At 39.6% G+C, this 21,604-nt stretch overlaps 2 protein-coding genes across 3 annotated transcripts; one reads left to right on the top strand and one right to left on the bottom strand.

Moving 5' to 3' along the window:
* Positions 1 to 358: 358 nt before the first annotated feature.
* On the bottom strand, positions 359 to 9,441 carry RAD1 (RAD1 checkpoint DNA exonuclease). Of its 2 annotated transcripts, none has more exons than XM_007426675.4 (6): positions 8,836 to 9,441; positions 8,250 to 8,515; positions 6,890 to 6,998; positions 5,356 to 5,614; positions 4,257 to 4,355; positions 359 to 3,247 (listed from the first exon to the last, which is right to left on the bottom strand). In XM_007426675.4, exons 2-6 carry the CDS (start codon positions 8,442 to 8,444, stop codon positions 3,064 to 3,066), a joined length of 846 nt encoding a protein of 281 aa, XP_007426737.1. In that variant the 5' UTR covers positions 8,445 to 8,515; positions 8,836 to 9,441; the 3' UTR covers positions 359 to 3,063. The 2 variants fall into 2 exon arrangements, with proteins under 2 accessions (XP_007426737.1, XP_088008944.1); XM_088152818.1 differs by lacking the exon at positions 8,836 to 9,441 and adding an exon at positions 8,690 to 8,794.
* Positions 9,442 to 11,374: 1,933 nt separating this feature from the next.
* On the top strand, positions 11,375 to 20,674 carry BRIX1 (biogenesis of ribosomes BRX1). Its single transcript, XM_007426676.4, has 10 exons — positions 11,375 to 11,579; positions 12,442 to 12,553; positions 13,013 to 13,056; positions 13,405 to 13,475; positions 15,300 to 15,349; positions 15,558 to 15,631; positions 15,728 to 15,778; positions 16,409 to 16,510; positions 17,611 to 17,739; positions 20,234 to 20,674. The coding sequence occupies exons 1-10, from the start codon at positions 11,412 to 11,414 to the stop codon at positions 20,504 to 20,506; spliced, it is 1,074 nt and encodes a 357-aa protein (XP_007426738.1). The 5' UTR covers positions 11,375 to 11,411; the 3' UTR covers positions 20,507 to 20,674.
* The last annotated feature ends 930 nt before the right edge of the window (positions 20,675 to 21,604 follow it).

Here is a 21,604-nt window from a genome sequence, read left to right as displayed (position 1 = left end):
TCCGGTAGTTCTCGGTTCATGTATTGCTGAAGCCTAGCTTGTAGGATTTTGAGCATAACCTTGCTAGCATGTGAAATGAGTGCAATTGTGCGATAGTTTGAGCATTCTTTGGCATTGCCCTTCTTTGGAATTGGAACATAAACTGACCTTTTCCAATCCCGTGGCCACTGTTGCGTTTTCCAAACTTGCTGGCATATTGAGTGCAGCACTTTAACACCATCATCTTTTAGTATTTTAAATAACTCAGCTGGAATACTGTCATCTCCACTAGCTTTGTTGTTAGCAATGCTTCCTAAGGCCCACTTGACTTCACTCTCTAGAATGTCTGGCTCAAGGTCAGTGACCACACCAGTATGGACATCGGGGACATTAAGATCTTTCTTGTATAGTTCTTCTGTGTATTCTTGCCACCTCTTCTTAATCTCTTCTGCTTCTGTTAGGTCCCTGCCTTTTTTGTCCTTTATCATGCCCATCTTTGCACTAAACGTTCCTTTCATATCTCCAATTTTCTTGTAGAGATCTCTAGTCTTCCCCATTCTGTTGTTTTCCTCGATTTCTTTGCATTGTTCATTTAAGAAGGCCTTCTTATCTCTCCTTGCTATTCTCTGGAAATCTGCATTCAGTTGCTTATATCTTTCCCTTTCACCCTTGCTTTTCGCATTCCTTCTTTCCACAGCTATTTGTAAAGCCTCATCAGACAGCCATTTTGCTTTCTTGCATTTCTTTTTCTTTGGGATGGTTTTAGTTGCTGCCTCCTGTACAATGTTACGGACCTCCGTCCATAGTTCTTCAGGCACTCTGTCTACCAAATCTAATCCTCTAAATCTATTCATCACCTTCACTGTGTACTCACAAGGAATATGATCTAAGTCATACCTGAGCGGTCTCGTGGTTTTCCCTACATTCTGCAATTTAAGCCTAAATTTTGCAGTAAGAAGCTCATGATCTGAGCCACAGTCAGCTCCTGGTCTTGTTTTTGCTGTCTGTATAGAGCTTCTCCATCTTTGGCTGCAAAGTATATAATCAATCTGGTTTCGGTATTGACCATCTGGTGATGTCCATGTGTAGAGTCGTCTCTTGTGTTGTTGGAAAAGAGTGTTTACCTGTAGTATGTTTTGTATTGTTTCTGAAATACTGTGGTTGCTTAATTCTACTTTTTAAAGAGCAAATGAAATAAATCAGTATAATCTGATTAACTATTATTTATTGATACAGGCCTATTAACTATAACAATTTTCTTTGCTTTTTTTCTGCAGGCTTCCTGCTGAACAGAAATTGACCAAACACCTAAAACAGGATAAAAAGGCACTACTAACTTGTTCCATCCCAGATCTTTAGGCAACGCAGGACTAGTATAGGAGACTGGGAAAGATATGCCTAATATAAGGAAGAGAAATCGGCATCTAACTTGATTAGATTTTTGCAACACAGTTTTATGATTAATATCTATTCCTTCTTTTCAGAAAGACACCCATGAACCAGCAATAGTGTTTGACACTACAGCATGACCCAGCTAGCTACAAGATGTGGTAACATCTTGTTCATACAAAAAAGGGGTGGAGGCGGTGACAGACTCCTGATTTTAACTGTGCATTGAGAGATACTTTTCCTTCTATTATGACTTGGTTTATCCATTGTGCTACACCATAATGCAGTTTATTTAGTTTGGATTTAGTCTACTGCGTAAGCTTAGCCTTAGGATATGACCAGGAAGGGAGTTACTTCATTTTTACTACATGCACACATCAATGTGAGGTAGATTTCCCATCTAGGTCATTTCTTTGATTTCCAGTGGTGGCTGGTGAGCAGGGAAAAGGATGGCTACTAGGAAGTGGTGCTTGTTTTGCCTACAACCTTTATTCTTGTAATGACACTCAGCACCTAACTGAATTTGAGAATAATCTCTTTAAATTAGTTATTGGCTTCCATGTTATTTTTTCTGCTGGGAAAAAAGGGCTTTCTCTCCCCAATACCATTTCTAGTCATCAGTATCTTCCAATTAAGCCACCATGAGAAAAGGCAGAATTAGGCACAGAGGAGGGACACACATAAAACTGGGTTGCCCTCCTTCATTTTTCATCTCACACACAGACACATTGATATTCTAAGCATATCAATGACTTATTTTCTTGCAAACTCTTGAGAGTTTCTTCTGTCCTGGCCTCTAAAACAGAGATAAAATAACTGTTTTACTCAAGCACTCTGTGGTGGTGATTTTCTTCTTATGTTTGCGTGGGGAGAGAGACAGGCTGAAAGAGGAAGCCCCCCTAGTTCAAACTAGGAGAAATGGAAACAGGATTTAGGCTGCTCTAAGTCTGCTATCATGACAAGAAAAAATAAATATTAAATGATTATATTTAAAGGTATTTCTGAAAACGTATTTCCCAATATATAAAAAGGGAAATATAGCCATTTAGAACTTGTGACACTTTCTAGATTCAAACAAAAAGTATGAACAGAACACAGTTTTGCTGTTGGCCAAATCTGCCACCAGGCAGCGGAAGGAAGGAAGGAAGGAAGGAAGGAAGGAAGGAAGGAAGGAAGGAAGGAAGGAAGGAAGGAAGGAAGGAAGGAAGGAAGGAAGGAAGGAAGGATTCACTTTCACTTCAATTCACTTAGTGGCTCACTGTTTGGCATACAACTTATCTCTCTCTCGGCACTATTTCAGAGACCCATTTCTAGCTTCTATATTGGGTTTGTAAGCCTCAGTGCTATAGATAGCTCCTTTAAGTTGCCCCTTGTAATTGTGATTGTTAATTTTTTTTCAGATAACTGAAATAAAAATACTTTTGCCTTTGCCCTGCCCTCCTTTTGGAGGTGAAGCAAAACCTCTGCCTGGAAAAAAATTGTGCATTCTCGTTCTAGACTATGAGCCACTTGCATTGAACACATTCCTCCAGGGGCATTCACAAACAGCAGCTACTCAAAAGCGTTTGGTCTCCATCTGCATTTTTCCTCACCCTAGCCTAAACGGCTCAGGGTTCCTCTTGTTCTGTTTCTTTCCCAATCGTCTGGAACTGAACTGTTTTCTTGGGTGTTCATTCAAAAACATCTTCATTATAGCTAGAGTTCTGCTTCAGTAATGTCCTCATCAGGGCAACAGTAATACTCCACAAAGCAGATCTCTCCATCTTCATTCCTTATCATATATTGCAATGAAAGAAAGCCTCGGTTATCTGTCCGAACGGATACTTTGCAAGACAGAGCTAATGCTTTAATTGATGGCTTGAGTAATGATATCTTGTACCTGCAAAAAGGAAAGGCAGTAATGTCAAGTATAACAAAGATATGTGTGACTGCCAATTTTCTTCTTGTGTTTGCTTGGGGAGAGAGGGTTCAAAAAAGAAACCTACAGGAACAGTATTATTGGGGGGGAAAGTGGAATGTCATCCTTTCTCCTCATGCTTTGTCTTTAGTCCAAGCCGCACTTGCCCAGCATTTAAAATGAGCCCAGTACAATCAGCACACTCACATGACTTCAATATGGAAGAACACGCCTATCTTGATTTATGGCTTCCCTGTAAGGGATGACGATGCAACAGCCAGAAATGTCTGCTCTCCCAGGATGCTTCTAAATGCTATTTGTTGAAGCCTCCAATTAAATACAAGTATTTTTTCAATGTGTACTTCTTGGTGCTCTCTGAGCTTGGTTGTTTGCTTGCAGACGTTTCATTATCCAACTAGATAACATCATCAGTGTGAGTGAGTGTGGGGTGTGGGGTTTGCTTTCTCTTTATATACAGTAGCTTTTCTGTACCACACCCCAGCCAACACTGGCAGGGCAAGCTACTATATATAAACAGGGAGCAAATCCCACACCCCACACTCACTCACACTGATGATGTTACCTAGTTGGGTAATTAAACGTCTGCAAGCAAACAACCAAGCTCAGAGAGCACCAAGGACTCCACAGTTCAAACGTGAGTTACAGATATTCTCTTCTATTTTTTCAATGTTAAAAAAAAAAAATCCAAAATCTCACAGCACTGGCCATTCTTGCTAGATTTTAGGATTCTCAATGTCATTTCAGATTTTGGGCCTTTTTTCAAAACAATCAATTTTTTGATTGTGCAAGATGATATGAATGGCACGCAATACCAGAAAATGTTGTCAATCTGCTACAAAAATTCGACTTAAGTGACATGGATCACCTTTCTGGCAGGGGACCTGCAGCTTGGTGTAAATAAATATCAACAGCTGTATGATACAAATGGTCACTATAATACTTTGGAGGTAAATGTACTGGTGTAGCTTACCTGTTTGTCTGAGTTTTATTACAATGAAAAGCTTCAATAAGGTCAGAATCTTTGGGGTAATCCAGGTGAGTGCTTCCAGCATTCCCAAAAGTGGATAATCTTAAGGAGGAAAGACACACCAGGCTGAATAATAAAAATGGCACCATTGCATATGCAAATACAGTATATGACAAAATTGAGCAGATTCTCCCTACTTCAGAATTTGTCATTAATACTCTAAATTATTGAAATATTATATTAGCATCAAAGTTTGAAGAATACTAAATGTTTCTATGTAACTGTTGCAACTGTATATTAAGAGAAAGGAAGACAATGACTAGAGCTCGACTTTATTTTCATTTTGGGATTAGTGGATTTAAGGAGCAGAATGGACTTAAAGTCTTGCAGAGTGTGTGATATGTTTTATACCCATTAAAAAACTAGCAAACAGTCAAAAAGAGAAAGCCAATTTTTCCTTTTTTTTAAGTACCAACAAGAGTTTGCAAGAGCTTAAGGAACTCAATCGTGCTCCTGAACCATCCCCAAATGCAATTTCATCCATTCTAATGATTTGTTTTCCACTAGTTTTTCTGCCATTAAAAAAAAAATGTTCACAGTGCTTTCTCTTTATCATTAAAGAAGCATGTTAAATCGTTTCTCTCAATCACATTCCAAAATGAAAAAACAGGTTCCTCCCAGGTACCTCTGGACATATCACCGACCCTCGTCACTACTGTGTCCTCTGAAGCCCTCAGAAGCATAAACATCTGCAAGACCAGCTGCAAGAAGCTTGCTCACTGCTGATCCACTCTGACTCGGCAGTTCTCCAAATCTCAAGCAATAGCTCTCCCCTCTGCTACTGGCTACTTAGAGGTTCTTTTCAGCTACAATTATCCATATGCATACTTGGAAAAAACCCCTGGAATTTAATAGGACTTAATTTTAGATATGTGAAGGATTGCTTTGCTGGAACATGGCCGTGATTGAATTTTAAATACACAGAAGTATATTTAGCTTTACCTTCCACACATAGTTATTTTATGTCATATGTTTGCACTGTGTATCACAGTTATCTGATTTCAAGACATGATTATCAGACTAGGACAACTATTTCTACTACCTGAAATAAGGCTTGTCTGGAGACATTGTAATCTGCAGCACCTCACTGGTCATATCTAGTTCAGAAAATGCCTCTCTCAGTCCCTCTGATTGCAGGATAATTTTATTTACAACATTAGTACTGCAGAAGTCAAAATCGAGAATCTCTTCAGGTTCCTGAGTGTTGATGTTACATACAGTCACCACACCTCCTTCCTCCAGAAAGAGTGTTAGAGGGTAGCCATATCCCTGATAACACATCCGAAGGGCTGCTTGAGTTCCTGAAATGAAAAAGAATCTTCTGTAATATTGCAGTTCTAACTATGCCTATTCAGTAGGGCTGGGAAGCACTTTGGATTTAAAGGCCAAAAAAGAGCTTTGGAGTGGGAAGGGACACTCGTGTAGCTTCTAACAGAACTTTTGAAAGCAGCTGCATCTTTGCCAGGACTGTGTGGCTGCTCTTTGCAATTGCAGCACGATCCTGGAAAAAAATGCAGTTGATTTAAGGGCTTACAGACAGGTGGTTCAAGCCCAGCTCCGTGTGGCAAAGTGAGCTCCTGTCTCCTCCCCAGCTTCTGTCAACCCAGCAGCTCAAAAGCATCTGCGAGTAGATAAATGGGTACTCTCACCCCGGTGGGAGGAAAAACGCTGGCGGCACCTTGCACAGGAGACGGGACCAGTTGCCGGTAATGCGGAAGCCGCGTACGCCCAAAAAAGGCGCAAAGCAACGGAAAACCCCGCCTCCTGCACTCGCCAGCTGGGCTCTGCTCTAGGAAGGAGGCAATGGCAAACCATTTCCGAAATACCTTGCCTTGGAAACTGCAGGGACTCATCCAGGCAGTTGCCACAAAATCGGTCATGATTGAGTGCGGGAAAGAAAAAAAAAAAAGACAGGTGCTGTACAACTGGACCTACACCCTCTGAAGCACCTTTTTGCTTTTGACTCTGAAGCACTGTACAATGTATGTGTGTGCGTGTGTGTGTGTTGTGCCTTTTGATTCTGAAGCACTGTACAGTGTGTGTATATGTGTGTGTGTTTGTATGTGTGTTGTGCCTTCAAGTCATTGTTGACTCCTGGCAACTGCCTAGACAAGTCCCTGCAGTTTTCTTGGCAAGTTTTTCAGAAGTGGCTTGCCATTGTCTGCTTCCTAGGGCTGAGAGAGAGTGACTGGCCTAAAGTCACCCAGTTGGTTTCATGTCTAAGGCAAGACTAGAACTCACAGTCTCCCAGTTTCTAGCCTGATGCCTTGATGCCTTAACCTCTACACCAAACTGGCTGTCATGGTCATATTCCCCTGGCTGTAAACTCCACTAACATAATGGGATTTTATTCTCCATAAACGTGCATGAACTGCACTGCAAAACTGCCACACTCCCTCCTGATCAATTCATCAGTAGAACTTTGGAAATAGATATTAGGCATATTGACATTAAAATGGACAAATAAGAGGCATTTCTAATTCAATCCATAATTCATCTTACAGCAAAGGATAATTATCATAAGACAATAAGAGACAAGTTGGCATCATTCACTAAAACATAAACTCAAGCAATACCTGGCAAAGAACTTGTTCCAAAGATGGTCAAACAGTCTAAAAGGACAGACAGATTGATTCTGAACGTCACAGATTCTTCCTGCACTGCAAATTCTTGGAAAATTCCCGCCTGTAAATTAACAAATCAGGAAACCTGAAGGCCAAATAGTATAAAAATAGCACTCTTTCTTTTAAACTGCAATCCAATGGTGTTTAACAAGAGAATAACCAAGCAAAAAAGAGACTTTTACAAAACAGCACAAGAAACTGATAAATAGTTTGCAATAATAGATGCAAGAAAGGGCAAGGCTATGATGATTAAGAAAAGCTTTTTTGAACAAATTAACTTTAACTTCTTCATGTTGTATTACATTTTGCCCCATGCTGTGATTAACAATAATCACAAAGACAGTAGTACTTATACAATAAATGGGAGCAAAGCAACTAAAGCATATTAATGCCAGACAAGATTCAAATAGCTACTTAAAATGTTAAATGGCAAAGTAGTGATTGAGAAAGTACATGGCCTTTCGCCAGCTGACTCTTGGCATATGTGGGGCTGCAGGACTATAGTGGCCCATGAAAGCAGACACTGAGGTGGACCTTCAGACACCTTGCTTTGAAGTTCAATGAATCGCCGAACAGCTTTCCCGTGTTCATATAACATGCTACGTTCAAAAATGTAAACCATAGTATGATTCATTGTGATGGATTGTTTGCATAAATAATAATAGTACTTTTATCCTCAGACAGACAGACAGACAGATCAACACGAGGCAGTGAACATACCTAATACTCCACAACCTCCTACTTTCTCCCAAACAACAACCCTGCAAGGTGGGTTAGAGTGAGAGACAGTGACTGGCTCAAAGTCACCCAGCTGGTTTTCATGCCTAAGGCAGGCCTAGAATTCAGAGTCTCCTGGTTTCTACACCAGCACCTTAACCATTACACCAAAGATTCCCACAAGATGCTACTCAACCCCATTTTAGCTTAGTCTAGTGCAAACCCTGCTACAAAGTCACACACTGCAGGGCTGGAACAACCATTTCTTTATTTTCAAAATACCTCCTGTTGCAAAAATATATACAAAAACTATTTTAAATGTACAATATTTGTTATTAAATGTGTGTCAAGAAATACCCCACTGGTGGAATAACATCACACCAGGCTGGGCGGCTCAATCACCTCAGTGTTGGATAAAGAGTTCCCTGTGCTGGAAATAAGATGTGCTGAGAAACTACAGCAGGATTGTTTTTGTTTATCAGAGTATGCCATTTCTTTTGGAAACCTTATTGGTTGCAACACATGTTCACTTAATTTTTTTAGTTGAACTGAAATTTCTCAGTAAGCCCGCAGAAAAGAAACCCTGTGGTCTAACCTGAATGAAAGCATTGGCTTGCAAAGACTTTGCATTTTCCACTGTGACTTTGAGTCCATTTGACGTAACGAAGCAGATAGCGTGGTCTTTGAAATGAATGGCTTTCAAAATATTGGAGAGGTTTCTGACATTATCCAGAGTTGCTACCAAAACATTCTGCTCTTCGCCTGTTTCAGGCTGGGTTGAGAAGGGCATGGCATCAGTGCCCCCTCAAGCCCCTCCTTGGAGAGCACAAAGAAGGAATCCGGAAATTCTGAAAGGAAAACCTGTAAAAATCCAAATATAGCCGAGTTACCTAAAACAGACATGACTTGACGCAGCATGATTATTCTTAAGCAGCAGTTATACTACTGTAACATATTTTTTTCTAGGCACAATCACAATCCCTAAACAAGCCAAGTGGACGTTTTTGTTAATAAGAGATATCTCTTTTCGTTCACCTAATGAATTGAAATTGGATTACAGCTCACTTCATCACCCGCAGCATTACAGGAACTAAGGCACTATTTTCATGTATATATTTATATAGGGAGAGGGAGAGAGATGAGATATAGATGAGGTATATATAAGATGTATATGAGACAACCTCTCCAGGCGACGCTAGAAAGACCGTTGGAAGCGACCCCAATGCAGGACTCCGCTTTGGCAAAGGAAGGCGCGTTAACTGCTTTACGACACGTCGTAACGATCATCTCTATGCCTCCCGCCGAAGCGGCTCATGGCGATGCAGACGGAACTTCCGGTCCTGGCTGACCCCTCTATGATCTGACGCCTCTATGGTTTAACTACCTGCACATCCGTAGTTGAGCTGGGAGCGTTCTGCAAAGCGCAAAAAAGGAGCAAGGAGCGGGAAGCTAAAGCAGTTAAAAGCAGGAGATAAGAGACAATTTGACTACGTTTAGTTTACAGCAACACCATTCACTAAATGTCTCCCCACGTTGGTAATCCTTGCAAAGCATCCTCGCTTCCCCCAAGTCCCTGACATTGCCTCTGTGATCAAACGGGTTGGGAGTCTGAATCAAGCATTTCTCAACCTTCAACTCCCAGAATTCCCTAGCCAACGTGGGGTTTCTCAGGGGTCTGTGAAATCAAAATTATTTACCAGATATTGATATCTGCAAAAGTTTGAAACAATCTCACACTTCTCACTACAAATACTGTATAGAGATTTTTCATGATAAATATGTTAATATATAATGGGTTTAATATTGTTATCTTTACATATAGATATTCTATGAATGCATCCATTTTAATTTTTAATACAGTAAATATTGATATATATAACCCATGCAAACAAAGGTTCTTTTGGGGTCCTCCATAATTTTTAAAAGTGGGAAGGGAGAGCAAAAACGTTTATGAAAAGCTGGTTTGGATGATCAAGCATGCCTTGCATTGGTGGAGCACAGAGGTAGAAACCCATAAGACCTTCATCTTAGCCACGCAACTGGGAGATGCCCACTGAAAATTAGGGGGAAGCATTCATCTTGTGTAAGGAAACAACTGTGGCCTACAGTCGGTATGTTTCCTGCTGTTACATAGAATTTTAGGCTTTATTATTAGCATTTTAATAGACATAAGCATTTTAGCACAGCAGTCTATGCCTCCTTTTGAAGATCAGGAAACCATGTTTTTCCTTTGAGCCAAAGCCACTTCCTTTGATGTACAAAAACTAGCCCTTTCAGGGACCACCAACCAAACCACAGGGCTGTGTTCTGAAGTCCTTGATTAAAGTTGCAAGTGTCAAAGAAACAAACCAGGGTGGGAAATGAGGAGAGGCAACATATTTTAAGGGTGTCTGTCTTTTCTCATGTGTAACAAAACAAACCCTTTATCGCACATCAGTGTCTTATTGTTTGATGTGTTGCTTTCTGACCCATCACATATATAAAGAGTATGTATCATTTGTTTCTGTACCCTATATAAAGACTTGACTGCCCCCTTAATAAATGCCCTTTGCTTTGCCTGAAGTACTTGTGGTTCGTATTGTTGGGGCCCGAAAAAGCCACTTTGTGAAGGTACTGGATGTTTCTCTCTCTCAAATTCAGGGATAGGTTTGTGTGAAACAAGCACCACAAATCTCTCTCTGGGTTAGTCAGAAGTAAAGTTTTATTGGAAGCGTTTGCAAAGGCTGGTGATCTTCCTTGCAAATAAGAAGCCACACCCACATACACACTCCGGCCTAGTTATATACATTCCCGATCTCAAGTCCCTCCCCTCTTCCCCATTGGCTAAGGTACTCAGGGTGTACAGTCTTTCCGGCCGCTCTATGATTTCTTCCTGGTCCCTCCCACCTCATCCATTGCAAGTCTATGGTAATTTGCTCAACGTTTCAGCTAATGGCATTATACTGATAAAGACTGCCCCAGGTTAAATTAGTTTTTATTTACATTGTCCCACACAAGGAGACAACTTCCTCTCCATCTGCCACTATTTGATAACCATAACACTTAACACTACTTCCTTATCTCTCACACAGCTGCACTCTTAGCATGCTCAAGTTACTATTTCTTTGTCAATAATAACATAGTTTATCCATCTCTCACAGGTTCTTTCCAACTCCACACCAGCTCAGGTGCCTGAGTTTTATGGGCAACAATTATGGATGGCTAGAAGTGCTACCAGTTCAGAAACCTGGTGCAGTTATTCTATTTTTTTGCCTCTTAATCCTGCAGAATTTATGCTCAATGAACACCTCCCCTCTTTCCCCCCATTTTTCTTTGTTTTTTAGGTTTTCAATTATAGGGTTTTTTCTCTTCACTATATAGCCTTTTTTATACAACAGGCTAGGTTTCTTTTTAAAATCATACAGTTTTTTTATATAATAATGTATAGTTACTTTGCTGTTTACTTTACATATAACACCAGAAGCCATTATTTTTTTAAAAAGAAATGTTAATGTTAACTTTGAAATGTTTTTGAAGTTTAATAAAAAAATGCATATTTTAAAAATGAAAACACTCTTAACCTGACGGTTTACGCCTGTTATAATATTAGGTTCAATAAGTAATCAATAAAACACGGCAGCCCCTTCCACCGAATTCTTTAACACGTCCAGCTTCCCATAATTCTCAGCGGGCGCGCGAGGGAACACTCTATCGTTCTTTCAGCTGCTCCTGCAGGTCCTAGAGCGGTCGAAAGGGGAGGTAGTCTGGGAGAAGACAAATGGCGGCGGCCAAGAGGCGGCGTGGGGCCGGCAAGGCAACCGCGGCCGGGCCGAAGAGGAAACGTGCGAAGGGAGCTTCGGAAAAGAAGGAGGTCGAGGAGGCGGAGAAAAGCCCGTCCTCCGTGGCGGGCCAGGATGAGTTCCACATACCGCCTCCGGTCTCGCAGGTGTGGATGCCGCGAAGGGGGCTGGCTGGCTGGCTGGCTGGCTGGCTGGCTGGCTGGCGGGTGGGGGGCGGTGAGGTTGATGCCTCTGAGCCCTTCTCTTCGCGGGGTTGAACCACCCGAGTCTTTCTTGTCCGGGCGATGCTGCTGTACCTCTGAGCATGTGCAAAGTCTCTCTGGGAATGTGGGCTCGTATAACGGGGCGCCTGCCTTTCCCTCCTGCGAAGTGATAAGCAATATTTGACTGAATTCGAGCTTTGAATGAGGCCGCACCTTTGGGGGTGAGCCGAGGGTACCCTGGGGATGAGCTGCAGCTTCCCCCCGTGAGAAACTGGAAGTTAAAGGTACTTTGTTTCGAGCTGATGATGTGGCTGGATAATAAAAGAACTGTTACGCTCCTGCATCCTGTCTCTTGGGAGGTGGTCTTTGGCCCACAGTAACCTGGGAGACTGTGGGGAGAGACTGGCAAGTGCTTCTTCTTCATAGCGAGAGTAAATGTTGTGTGTGATTGGAGGTGCCCTTATGGAGTCCTGGGCTTTGGCACTGAAAAAATTTTGGTATTTCTCACGCCGGCCGGGGAATTCTGGGAGCTGAACTCGACCCACCTTAAAAGTTCCCAAGGTTGAGAAACACTAGTATGTTTCTCAAAGCATGACCATAAAAAATCATTGTTGGGTTTTTTAAATATATAAAAACTGTGGACATCTGTATGGAGATATTGAAGCCTCTGCCAGACACTGGCAGTTTTGCCCTGTTTTCTTCAACATAAAATAATTCACTGTTAGTATATTTAACCACTGCTTTAGTTAAATGTTTTAGTTTGGTTTCTTCCTAAGTGGGTCATACTAACGCTTCTGCTTTCCAGGGTAAATGGAAGAACAAAGAGAGGGTTCTCATTTTTTCTTCCAGAGGAATAAATTTTAGGACAAGACATCTAATGAAGGATTTGCGTACATTAATGCCACATTCCAAAGCAGGTAGTTTCTGATTTTATTTGTATTACCTCTGTCCTTTTAGCTAGGTAATTATGATTTCAACTTACGGAAGCCAGTGCACATCTGTATACTAAGAATTATTAGTTTCTGAAAAGATGTTGGAGTTGGAACAAAACTGAGTGAATCGGTAGTTATGATATAATTAGATGTATGGCTACTTCCTATTAATGCCAGCTGGCTTATGATTTTCTCCTGCTTTTACAAAATTCTCTGTGCAGATATGCAGTTCTTCCCAATTAATTGCTTTGAAGAGAGCTCTGCTCATTTCAGCAGAGGCATTAGGAAACATACATAACATTGAAATAAGCATCACCTATAAACTAAATGTGTCAAAGCAACTATTTTGAATGTTAATTTCAATGGAACATTCAGTAACTATAAAAGAAATTCCATATGGTTGCCATTGTGTGAGCTTAAAATATGCCTTTATTTGTGTTCCAGACACTAAAATGGACAGGAAAGACAAGCTATTTATCATTAATGAGGTAAGTTATATTTTATTTATTTATTTGTTTATCGAATTTGTCACCGCCCATCTCGTTGAACGACTCTGGGTAGTTTACAAAACAATATATACATTTTCTGGCTTTTCCAAGTTACTAATTGATTGTCCTCGTTGAGTGGGAATTTAAATCCAGCTTTTCCTGGGCCTAAACTTTCCACTGTGCCTCACAGTGGCAGCTTTGTGAAATTATAAACTTGCCCATTATCTAAAACAACATAAGTGAGCTTCAGCTACACTCATCAAATCATTTTATATTCTAGATGTTAGATGAAGACAACAATATATACTTCTATGGACTGAATGTTGATGTTTTTCTTGTTTTGTATAGGTCTGTGAAATGAAGAATTGTAATAAGTGCATATTTTTTGAAGCTAAAAAGAAGCAAGATCTTTACATTTGGTGAGGAAAAAAATAAATTTGGAGCACTTCTGTTTATACATTCCAATTATTGATATCTAGACACTTCTGAGGATAAATGAAAAATGGGAACGTGGGAGTGGGGAAGAGTCATCTAATTATCCCAGACTGCTATTTTTTAGTTAATATAGCTTCTTATCAGTGGATACTGACTATCAGTTTTGTTACATCAAGAGGAGTCTGTTGCCTGGCCATATCTGTTCCCTGTTATGTCACTTTTTGGGGGTCATTTCAGTCAACTTTGCAACAGATTAATATTCGGGGTGCCTAGTAGGAACTTTTAGCTGAGAGAGTTGCCTTCTGAAGATTGAGTATAAATATATCTACCTATAATACCTTTTTGTGTAGGCAAAGGTTCAGATAATAATAAAAATCTATATGTACTTATCAGACCTTAGCAAATGTTTTAGGGAAATCAGTTGCTGTCTCATAGATTCTGTGTTTTGCCAGTCCTGTCTTCATATCTCCATCAAGTATGTTTGTGCTAATGTTGGTGGATCTTTGATTACCTTTATGATGATACTGGGCCTGTGCTAAATAGGGCTGAAGGGATTAGATTTTTTTATCCCACCTTTATTATTTTTAATATTTTAAATTTAACATACCTAATACTCCATAGCCACCTATTTTCCCCACAACAACAACCCTGTGAGGTGAGTTGGGCTGAGAGAGTAACTGGCCCAAAGTCACCCAGCCAGCTTTCAGGCCTAAGGCAGGACTAGAACTCACAGTCTCCTGGTTTTTAGCCTAGTGCCTTAACCACTAGAACAAACTGGCTCTCAAAATAGGACTGTTTTGTGGAGGGTCTGACTTTTCTGTTCTTAAGACAAAGAATTGTTAGCTTAGAAGTTCTGGCCTACCAAAATATGCTCTAACCTTACACTTCTCACATGTACTCCTGGAAATCTGGAAGTTGTTTTCTTATAGCAATATGTAGAATTATCTTCCTTTTTGAGAAGGAGATTTGTTAATACTTCCTGAATGCTGTTGGATCTTCTCTGCAGGATACATTTTTCTCCATGAAGATATAGAACAGCATAAAAGTGATCTTCAGAATCCAGAATTCTTTTTTAAAATGGATTAGGTTTCCAGAATGTTTAAAAACAAGACTTTTTTTTTTAAAAAAAGGGTTTTTTTCCTTCTTGCCAATGTCAAGAATATTCCATAGAAATTTCTTGAGCAATCATTTTAAAAGTGTTGGGTCCTGAAAGCACTATACAGAATTTCCAGGTTAGCTCCAAAATGTTGCAATCTGCTATCCTAGAATTGTCTCTTTCTGTAAGAACAATTCTAGAAGGAAAATGGATATGTAATTTAGGACAGGGTTCCTCAAGCTTGGCAACTTTAAGACGGGTGGACTTCAACTCCTGTCTTCAAGGCTGGCTGGGGAATTCTGGGAGTTGGTCCACCCATCTTAAAGTTGCCAAGGTTGAGGAACCCTGATTTAGGAGATGTTCAATCTTAGTCAGAAAATAAAGGGGGAAATGGTGGAGAAAAGGTATACTTGAAATATACATAAACATACATACTGTTGTGGCTCTCACTTCATGGATCCTTTTCCCCCAGAGGTATGGATGTCCCCTACTCCAAAAACAAGCCAAGGCAGCACTGTTTCAGCAGCAATTTGAAACTTAGAAAAATAATGGCAAGACTGCAAGAGCCCTTTGAATATACATATTTTGGGCACCTTCAGACATCTCTTGGCAAACTTACTATTTCATACATTAGAATATTACACTGTAGGCCAATTAGTAAGTCCAAGGAAATGCTAATATTTTTTCTAACCATCTTCCATATCTGTTTTAGGCTTTCAAATGTTCCCCATGGACCATCAGCCAAGTTTTTAGTCCAGAACAGTAAGTACAGCGACCTAATGAAATATCTTCTAGTGCTATCATTATGTTTTAACTGTTTCCAAACAATCCACAGAGAAATGTGTTTATTGTTATTATGTTGGGTATTTACAAAATTATCATGGATTGTGATTAGCTGCTATATTCTGTTCTGTTTTAAATTCCCCATGTAACAGACATACAATCTTAACTGTACTTAATATCATTACAGTTCACACATTGGCTGAGTTGAAGATGACTGGAAACTGTTTGAGAGGCTCTCGACCAGTTCTTTCTTTCGACCCAGTAAGAACAAACTTGCAGTTGTTGGGCTACTCTCCTTTGTAGTCCATAATCCTCATGCTTTTTCCCTTATTCGTATACTTTATTGTTCTTTCACAGGTTTTTGACCAGAAACCGCATTATGCTTTGCTGAAAGAGCTATTTATTCAGGTTTGTATATAATTTATTTATTTATCCCTAAGGGGCAGTTTGCATGGCATGTTCCTTATCTATAATGATGTGGCTGTGCAGATTGGGAATCTTTAGATCAATGTTTTACATACATATTTGAAGAAGAAGGTTTTGTTATACTTCTCGTAACTAGGTTGCCAAGACCTCATGCTCCTGCTTCAGTAGGAGCTGCATGTTAAACATTAAGTAAGGAAATACAGTAACACTAAGACTTGAAGAATTCAGCTGATTTTGGGTTTTCCATATTTTGCCTCCACTTCTGTGAACATAATTGAACTAAGTGTGCTGTGATTGACACTGCTGTCCATCTTTTCAGTGTCCCTGTTACGTAAGCAAGTTGACATCATGCTCTGCAGGAACCAAGAGTGGCCAAGATCAAAGTTACGTTGAAGTTGCATTCAACAATAGAGAGTAGAGAGTCTTCATGTTATGGAAACAGAAAAAAATTGCAGCCTGACTTTGTAATAAACAATTTGGTGTTCAAACTATTTTAATAGCAAGGAATGGACCAGACAAATGGAATGTATGATCCTTGTGATACCCATCTGGGATTATGCTAAATCTTTTGATCACCTTGATTACTCAGAGCTTTTGTTTCTCCTTTACTAGATCTTTAGTACTCCGCAGTATCATCCCAGGAGTCAGCCTTTTGTAGACCACATTTTCACATTCTCCATCGCAGATGAGAGGATTTGGTTTCGAAATTATCAGGTTAGTTCCCATTTTGCTTGTGGGCTGTAGTCAACAGTTGTGATAGGAACTCCCTGAAGTTTGGCCTCATAGAGAGAACAGGACCACAGAGTTCCAGCCTAGAAGAGGCTAAATGGATGCTTGTTTATTTTTCTCTTTCAACAGACTAGCTTTGGTTGATTTATTTTTAAAAACAAAACTTTCTTCTTGGATAAAATTGATCAGGTGATGTCAACAGCAAAAGCCAGCAACCTGAATTTGCTAATTATATATGTAACAATGGTGCATATGGTTACAGTGATAATGGCAGAAGCCATCCTAGGCAATCTCTGAGTTTGCCAGCTCTTCTCCTTTTTCTGCATAGTTCCAACAAGACTGGAAGAATTGTTTTTCTTCAGATTAATTAACTGAATTTTTTCAGTTTGTCATTTTGTACAAACAAGGATGTGAAATTTAACTGAAGTTTAATGAAAGAAGCCAACGAATTTTGTTTTCATGATTTCTTGCTTAAAGAAACAATAACGAACTAGAGCTTGGAATTTATTGATTTTGTTTATTAAATTTGTATACTGCCAAATCTATTAAGATATAATGGTAAACTGCATTTACACAAACTTAATTTTTGTCATGGCTGTGTTCAAAGGCAGAAGATGGAAAATGTGGATGTGAGGCTTGCTCAAGCTGATTTGTATAATGATAGGCCATATATGATTGTTACATAGCCACTGAATCATAAGAAAAGGAACACTTCCTCTACAATTCATGCTGCAAACCATGGCTTTATCATCCAATGATACTTTCCACTGACCAGTTTCCAACTAGTTTCCAACTAGTTTCCAGTTTTTTTCTGGGTCATGCAGAGATGGGTTAAACCTCAGGTGCTCAGGCTATAAAAGCCCTTAAATATAATGCTATATAATAAAATCAGAAAGATTTGGGTACACTGAGGTTGAAGGTCCTTGAAAAAATAGGTGATAGAAAAGGGTATTAAAGCAAATAAATCAAATATGCATACTGCTTCAAAGCTCTAATCAGAATAAAATTTTAACGCATTGTGTAAAATGCTGTTAAGTATTTTGATCTCAAATGCCAAACCATCAATGTGTTCTGCTCTGTTGCAGATCATTGAAGAAGATGGAGCTCTTGTAGAAATTGGGCCTCGTTTTGTCCTGAACCTAATCAAGATCTTCCAGGGCAGCTTTGGAGGACAAACCCTATATGAAAACCCTCATTACCAGTCTCCGAATATGGTAATACTCTATTCTTGTTTTTATTATTGGTTAGATATATATCTAGCCTTTTTTCTTAGGTACTCAAGGTGGTTTGTATTGGAGGAGAAGGGAGGGCAACAGCTGGTCCAGAGTCATCCAACACGTTCCTGTGGCTGACGCTGGACTTGAACTCAGTCTTCCCAGTCCTAGACCAACACCTAGTATCATTCTGTCTCTCATCTATTTCACACTTGGCTATTTATCCTGGTTGCTGTGACTGTGTCAAATCAAAGCATTGTGGCCTATAGATATAAACCACTAATAAAATACTATCTGTAGTATTTTGTTATTTTTCCTCATAGTCTAGTATGCTGGGTTGTCTGCTAATGACTTGCAGAATTAGCACTTGCTCCTGTTAGTTAATCTTAGATAATTTCTTTGGGGTTTACATAAAGAAACAGTACAAAGAGTGATAATTCCTTTATGTGCCATATTCAGCCTTCAGATCCAAAATACATTTTTATATCTGGAGATTGCTGCATCAGCCAAGAACTAGTATAGAGTCTTTGCTTGAAAATGGCTGTCTGTCATCTTACAATTACTTTTCAGTCATTTTCAAGATATTTGAAGCAAGTATTCTGTGTCTGCTGATTACTGATCTTGTCAGATTAGCTTATTACTTTTTTCCTTCAAATATTTGATATTCTGTGTATTTAAATGAAAGTAATCTGCACAGAAATGTTTGTGCAAATGTGGTTTGTGTCAGAAATTTGTAAATTTGTACAAGTTTATTTGCAGAATTATAAATCATGGCTCTTATGCTAAAATAAAATAAGTTTAAATTTGATAAATAAGTGATTATGTGCCATCAAGTTACTGTTGACTCTTACTGACCATGTAGATAGGTTTTTTCCAGGAGGATCTGTCCCCAACTTGGTTCTTTGCATTTTCCAATGGTGCACCCAACACCACTATAATTGAGTCCATTCCACCTTGTTGCTGGTCATCCTCTTCTCTTTCCTACACCTTTCCCAGCATTATAGACTTTTCCACAGAGCTACATCTTCACATTGTGTATCCAAAGTATGATAATTTCATTTGTACCTCCAGTGAGAAGTATAGGTTGATTTAATGATCACTTGCTGGTTTTCTTGGGTATCTGTGATAGTCTCAGGAATTTCTCCAACATCAAAAATCAAAAGCGTCAATACTCTTTCTGTCCTGTTTCTTCAGAGTCCAGCTTTCACTTCCATAGAGTGTCAAAGGGAATATCGTTGCTTGTGCTATTCTAATCTTTGTAGCTATAGACACATCACAGCATCTGAATATTTTTTCCAAGGGCTTCATGGCTGCTCTACCAAGTGCTAGTCTGTGGGGTACTTCTTGTCTGCTGGTACCTTTACTGTTGATAGTTGAAACTAAAAGGCAAATGCTATCTACCACTTCAATGTCTTCATTGTCAAGATTATAAATACTACTTATAATTTTCCCCAAATACCATTTTTCTCTAGGAGGAAAATATTATTTCCTATCATTTTAAAATTTCTAGAAACATTGCCTGTTGACCCCACCACTAACTAGGATCAGTGCACAGTCTTCAATGTCTTGTTGCGTGTGAATGCTATTTTAATGTTTAGGCTTGTGTGGACATTCATCTTCATTATTAGTCTGATATAGCAGACATAGCATAATACTGTCTGTCTGTCTATCTATCTATCAAATTTGTCACTGCCCATCTCATTAAAAAAACGACTCGGTGGTTTACAGAGAAGTTAAAATCAATTAAGAAATACAATTTAAAATGGTCTTGAATAAATAGTAAATAAATACAGTCCAAGAATAGATGTTAATTGGCGAGTAGCTTGGGGAGCGTCATCAGGGCACCATCCACCCCCAGAACTGGGTAAGGCTCTTGTTGCCCCACGCAAGCTGGCAGGGCCAGGTCTTTAGACCTTTCCAGAAAGCCAGGAATGTAGGGACTCACCGCAACTATTAAGTTGCAAAATAATATGGTTTTAGGTAATATGGCCAGCAACAGTGTAAGATACAACCTTTAGATGTTGGGTAGAACTGGAGATCCAAGTTCAAATTCATCCTCAGCTGTGGAACTCATTGAGTGGTTTTGGGCCAGCCAGTACATCCGTTAGCCCATCCTTATCTTACGGATCATTATTGTGGAAGAAAGATGAAGGAAAAATGCTCTGTAAACGATCTTAAGCTCCTGGCCAAAAGGTTGAATATCAGTCCAAGTTGGTTGATGCTAACTCATTAAAATTTCTGGAAACTGAACTGGTAAGAGGGAGACGCTTGCAGTTCAATGGTAGAACATATCCTTTGCACACAAGGAGCGCTGGTTCTTCCCCGGAACATTCTGGTACAGCTGCACAGAACTATCCGAAGGCCTGCAGCTTTTGCTATAGATAACCTGGAACTAGCTGAACTAAGGGTCTAACTTGACATAAGCAGCTTTCTAATGGTTTTTGATTTCCTATGATTGCATGCATACTGATTTGCTTTGTCTTTCTGATTATAGCATCGGCGGGCATTGAGGCTGGCCCTAGTTGCTAAATTTAGAGAAAAACAAAATATGAAACAGCTACAGAAATTGAGGAATAAGGAAGACAAAGCCCTCATTCCTGAAGATCCCACTGAGGACGTTTTTGAAACGCCAGCTGAAGAAAAGCCAGTGGAGATAGAACTGGTGAGGCCAGAACCAAAAATGAGTTTGAAAAAGAAAAAGAAGAAAGTACATCAACGAGAGCGGAAGTGGAAAAAAAAGCTTGGTGGAACTGGGGTACAGAAGTAGAACTCTGAAAAAGGATGGAGATTAACTGGATTTGATAGTGCGGGAGTCTAATCAGTTACTATGCTACTTTTGTAATCAAATTATCTATTGTAGCATCAGACTGCATGTATGGTCAGTTACTGGCTGGTCTTAAATATTTTTCCAAATAAAAACCATTTGCCTTTTCTAGCTTCTTGACTTTAAAAAAGAAAGTTGTGGTATGCGTAGTGCAGAGCTGGAGAAAGCCAGTGGATCTAGCAATATCTTTCAGGGCTACTTTGAAAAAAATAACCCACTGGAAGAAACCAAACCTCTTTCTAGCCTTCTGTTTGGAAAAATAACCACAACCACAAATCAGCTGAAAAGCACAAAGAGATCACCCACTCAGATTCCAATAGTTTAATGACTGCAGTACCTTCTATGTAATTTTCACTGTAGGGAGACAGTGTAATAGTTTATGGGACAGGTATGTTTTCCTCCATTTTTGCTGTAGGTGTCCTATGGTAATTCCTACCTGTAGGTCCACGATGACTCTTATTCCTGCTGTCCATTTCTTATACTTATCAGTGAGGGAAAACTTTTTGGTTACTGTTATTTTGTAACGTTTGGTGTGTACACACATGCTCAGGTGTGATTCTGCAACCTCAGGAAATTTCTTGTGTTCTATAAGTATTTACATAGTTTTGGACATACAGTAACCCTGACTACTGTCTTGTTAAAAAGAAGTGAAAGGAAAAGGGTAAGAATTAAGAGTAAAATTTATACAGCAGGGGCTGTGCTTGTTTTGGACGTGATTATGAACAGGTGCTTTGGAACGCACAGGAGCGCAGCACTTTAAAGCAGTTATGTCTTTTTTCTGCGTGAGCCTCTGCTTGAACGAGAACTGAAAAAATATAAATCTGCGCTGTGCTCCTGTGCCTTTCAAACACCTTTCAAATAATTTTGAGCCATGCACAGTCCTGTAATACTTTGCTACTTTAAAGCAAGTCACTATCCTTAATCTATGCATGTTTGTGCAAATTATCCCATCAGGTTAAAAAAAACATCCTGGGTGGACGTGAGGTGACATGAATGTGCGGTCTCTAATATTTATTTACATTATTTGTTGGTTCCGTAGCC

This window comes from Python bivittatus, unplaced genomic scaffold, assembly GCF_059951505.1.
Source record: "Python bivittatus isolate LINGU-HERP-01145 unplaced genomic scaffold, Pbiv_v1 ctg000570_np1212, whole genome shotgun sequence".
In the NCBI taxonomy this organism is placed as follows: Eukaryota; Metazoa; Chordata; class Lepidosauria; order Squamata; family Pythonidae; genus Python; species Python bivittatus.
Note: the sequence above shows the minus strand (reverse complement) of the source record. Positions and strands in the feature narration are given on the sequence as shown.

Coding starts and splice junctions, on each gene's coding strand:
- RAD1 (XM_007426675.4), bottom strand. CDS start 8,444: ATGCCCTTCTCAACCCAGCCTGAAACAGGCGAAGAGCAGAATGTTTTG. Junction 5,615..6,889: donor TGGAACAAGTTCTTTGCCAG/GTATTGCTTGAG, acceptor TTTTCATTTCAG/GAACTCAAGCAGCCCTTCGG. Junction 3,248..4,256: donor AATAAAACTCAGACAAACAG/GTAAGCTACACC, acceptor TCCTTTTTGCAG/GTACAAGATATCATTACTCA.
- BRIX1 (XM_007426676.4), top strand. CDS start 11,412: ATGGCGGCGGCCAAGAGGCGGCGTGGGGCCGGCAAGGCAACCGCGGCC. Junction 12,554..13,012: donor AATGCCACATTCCAAAGCAG/GTAGTTTCTGAT, acceptor TTTGTGTTCCAG/ACACTAAAATGGACAGGAAA. Junction 16,511..17,610: donor TTTGGTTTCGAAATTATCAG/GTTAGTTCCCAT, acceptor GCTCTGTTGCAG/ATCATTGAAGAAGATGGAGC.